Below are 3,637 nucleotides of genomic sequence, written 5' to 3'. Positions count from 1 at the left end.
GTCGCTTAGCTTAGCCATACAGCTACCTCATTGCACCTGTTTTTCTTCTTTGCATCATGTGCTGTTTGGGGCCTATTTTTGAAATCTGCCATCCTGTCTGACACTGCAGTGCCACTCCTAGATGGGCCAGGTGTTTGTGCCGCACACTTGTATCGCTTAGCTTAGTCATCCAGCCACCTCGGTGCAACCATTTGGCCTAAAAACAATATTGTGAGGTGTTCAAAATAGAGTGGAAATGAATGTTATTGAGGTTAATAATACCGTAGGATCAAAATGAGCCCCGAATTCTGTGATTTTAGCTGTTATGTTTTTTTTCAAAAATCATCCAGATCCAAAACCAAAACATGAAAGGGTGGTTTTGGCAAAACCAATCCAGATCCAAAACACGGCATAGAACCAGAACCAAAACACAAAAAGTGTTCCAAGCCTCCTAAACGGATTTTTCTGGATAAGAGATATATCAATCAAGAAATTCTTTGGTCTCAGTAACAGAGATTTCATTATTCCATGTCGCAAATCAATTGTATTCAAATATACAGAATAGTTGTAATTACAGGAGACGGGTACCAGGTAAGCGCGGCTATATGGTCTACTCCACAGGTACTCAGGCAGTTCACACTCCAAACACCAGGTGTCACTGCGCTACTAGTGAGGCGGCAGAGAGCGGTCAGTGTTACCGCTGGCTGCCACGCTTCCTGTAGCGGAGGAGAGCATGACCCTGGGCAGTCCGGCACGTATGTGCCTCACTGTATGTATCGGCGTGCAGTGTGTGTGGGACAGGCACCAATTACACTTATACTTTGTCATTCTGCATACAGTATACATAATACAGCACTTATGGGCTGGAATGGGAGCGCACGGCTAGTGTCACATACTGTGTGTGATGTGATTACGATGTATAGTCTAGTACTGGACACTTGTGCTGTGTGTACAGGGAGATCATGTTAGTGTTATTTCTGCTATAGCCAGGCGGGCTTACTAAAGACCACCCAGCCAGGCACGTAGATAGCTTGTGGGTGCATCATGATGACGCGGTGGGGCAGAAATATAAACAATGTCTCTTTCTTAAAGCTGCACTAACATCCGGATAATAAGATCAGCGTTACTATCCGATGAGGATAGAGGAGAAAACCCTTTTGTGGGTGCACTCTTGAAGTTGATTTACAATGATCAGGGTATATGATGAGAGATGATTTAAAACATACACTTTTATAGATATAATTAAAATAAGGTATCCACAATTTAAAAGACAAACAATGATCTACGTTATCGCGCATATTGCGCCCATAGTAATCAGGTTTACTGTATAAAGGGTTGGGTGCCTCGCTACTCCGGGCGTAGCGAGCTGACATAATGATATAACGTCCCTGAGGGCAGAAACAGAACGAGTGTGGAAAGGGGTGAAAATAATTGAATCCCTCCCATAGTGTAAAAGACTTTGGTCTAGAATTACAAGTGTATTGTGTAATCACCAAAATAAACTCATAAATTGTGGATATCTTATTTTAATTATATATTAAAGTGTATGTTTTAAATCTCTCATCATATCCTGATCATTGTAAATCAACTTCAGGAGTGCACCCACAAAAGAGTCTTACTTCTCCTCTATCCTGTTTGAATAGTACTACTGCTTGACTCAGGGTGCACCACAAGAGTGACTTCATTTAGAAATATCGCCCTTGACTGTCTAAACTTTGGTTATATATTTCATTTGCTTTTATGTGGTTTTTTTTGACTGGTGCGGAATCATCTCTCTTGTACGCTAATAAGGTCAGCGTCCCGACCCAAATACTCATTTACCTGGTTTCCACACGTCAGTATATAGAACCACAGGCTACCGTGCGTTATTCATCATTTGCATGAATACAGTACATGCCAGGGAGTAGTTATGATGTAATGAAGCAGAAGAGGGCTGACAAGATGGTTTTGCAGTTGGTATGGTAGCGTCTAGTTTCCCTTCGCGCACCCCATGAAGCCCAGTGATATGCGAAAGCCTCTGCCTGATTGATAGGCAGAGGCGGTTGCGGTGCTTGAGGGGGTGTGCCAACGACATTAGAACGTCGTTGGTGGGGCACAGTCTGGACAACACAGGCGTGTCCAGACCGTCGCAGGGGCGGGCCGCGGCAGGTCGTGACGCCGGCTGCGACCCAGGACGTGGCGGGTAGCCGCTTGCCCAGGGAGCTACTCAGCGGGTGCAAAAGCATCGCCGCTGTGCGATGCTATCACACCTGTGCGGGGGGGGGGGGGGGGTAGGGCCAGGCATGTAGGGAGGACTAGCTCTGTGCTGGGCGTCCCCCCGCATGTCTGAGTAACTGATCGTAGATGTGCTAAATTTAGCACATTTACGATCAGATCTGAATGACCCCCCCATAGATTGTAAGCTCCACTGGGGCAGGGACTGATGTGATTGGCCAAATATTCTCAGTAAAAGCGCTGCAGAATATGTGTGCGCTATATAAATAACTGATATTAAATAAAATAATACATTTTTCACTAATTCATCTTTATGATTTATTTTTACTTGCTATTTTTGTTCACATTATTAGATCATAATCTAAATCCAGAACATTGAAGCAATCAGTAACAGTCCCTATTCCTGTCACTAACGATGTCATCATCATCCTCTGAGCCTTCGGGTAGTAAGAGTGATGCCCCTAAAGAGAAGGATTTCCGGACACCTGGATTCAGAGGGGTGAAGACAACCAGTTTGTTCCGAGCTGTCAATCCTGAGCTCTTTATTAAACCTGTAAGGAATAACCTCTGAATTGTATGATCTGCAGGCGTATAATACATCATTCAAATAATACTGTCTCCAGAGCTGCCACTTTAAGTTTCCCGTTGTCTACATGTAGAATTTAGTGGAAATTACTATTTCGAATAGTAGGACTGATTGATTACCATTAACAAATCATATTTTTCTTGTTTTACAGAATAAGCCAATTATGGCATTTGGACTTTTGTCAATCACCATCTGTGTTGGCTATATTGCTTATTTACACGCAACCGAGGAAAATAAAAAAGACTTATATGAAGCAATTGACAGTGAAGGAAACAGATACACAAGAAGGAAAACTTCTAAATGGGACTGAGTTGTAATGATTACCCCTCTGGATAGTGAGTGAATCCTGGGCAAGAGATTGCAGCAAAAACATAAGGAATAAATGAAAATAAACGGACAATAAAACCAATATAGTGTATATTACAGAGCTATTAAAGGAAACTGAAGTCTATTTTGGATAGTGTCGTTCATGTGGTTCATCAGGCTAAAAACACTTTAAGAAGAATCCAGCTTGTGACTTTGTTATAGTACACACATGATATTAATAAATGTATTACCACCTGTAAATTATATTTGCCTTAACAGTGAGTTCTGATGTCATCACTTCATTGTCAGAGCAGGTAACACTGAGGGGGATATTCAATTTGCCTCCGAAGAGACATCGGGAATAAAAACCACCAATGTTTCTTCGGGTGCTGCTGTCGGGCTATTTAATTAGCTCGGCCGGTAACGAGTGCAGTTACACCCGTAAACACACAGGTTCATTGAAACCTGTGTATTTTCGGGTGAAATAGGCAAAGCAAAATCCCCGATAAGCCGCGGCACGCGCCGGCTTATCGGGGCTGATTAGATAGCCCC

At 43.0% G+C, this 3,637-nt stretch overlaps 1 protein-coding gene across 1 annotated transcript; it reads left to right on the top strand.

Moving 5' to 3' along the window:
- Nucleotides 1-662: 662 nt before the first annotated feature.
- Nucleotides 663-3,230, top strand: SMIM8 (small integral membrane protein 8). Its single transcript, XM_063919671.1, has 3 exons — nucleotides 663-748; nucleotides 2,547-2,746; nucleotides 2,931-3,230. Exons 2-3 carry the CDS (start codon nucleotides 2,609-2,611, stop codon nucleotides 3,087-3,089), a joined length of 297 nt encoding a protein of 98 aa, XP_063775741.1. The 5' UTR covers nucleotides 663-748; nucleotides 2,547-2,608; the 3' UTR covers nucleotides 3,090-3,230.
- The last annotated feature ends 407 nt before the right edge of the window (nucleotides 3,231-3,637 follow it).

Source organism: Pseudophryne corroboree, chromosome 4 (assembly GCF_028390025.1).
Source record: "Pseudophryne corroboree isolate aPseCor3 chromosome 4, aPseCor3.hap2, whole genome shotgun sequence".
In the NCBI taxonomy this organism is placed as follows: domain Eukaryota; kingdom Metazoa; phylum Chordata; class Amphibia; order Anura; family Myobatrachidae; genus Pseudophryne; species Pseudophryne corroboree.
This window is presented reverse-complemented; position numbering and strand designations above follow the sequence as displayed.

Bases quoted from the DNA above. Each gene is read 5' to 3' on its own strand.
- SMIM8 (XM_063919671.1), top strand. From the start codon at position 2,609: ATGTCATCATCATCCTCTGAGCCTTCGGGTAGTAAGAGTGATGCCCCT. The intron at 2,747-2,930 runs GTAAGGAATAAC...CTTGTTTTACAG, and splicing joins CTGAGCTCTTTATTAAACCT to AATAAGCCAATTATGGCATT.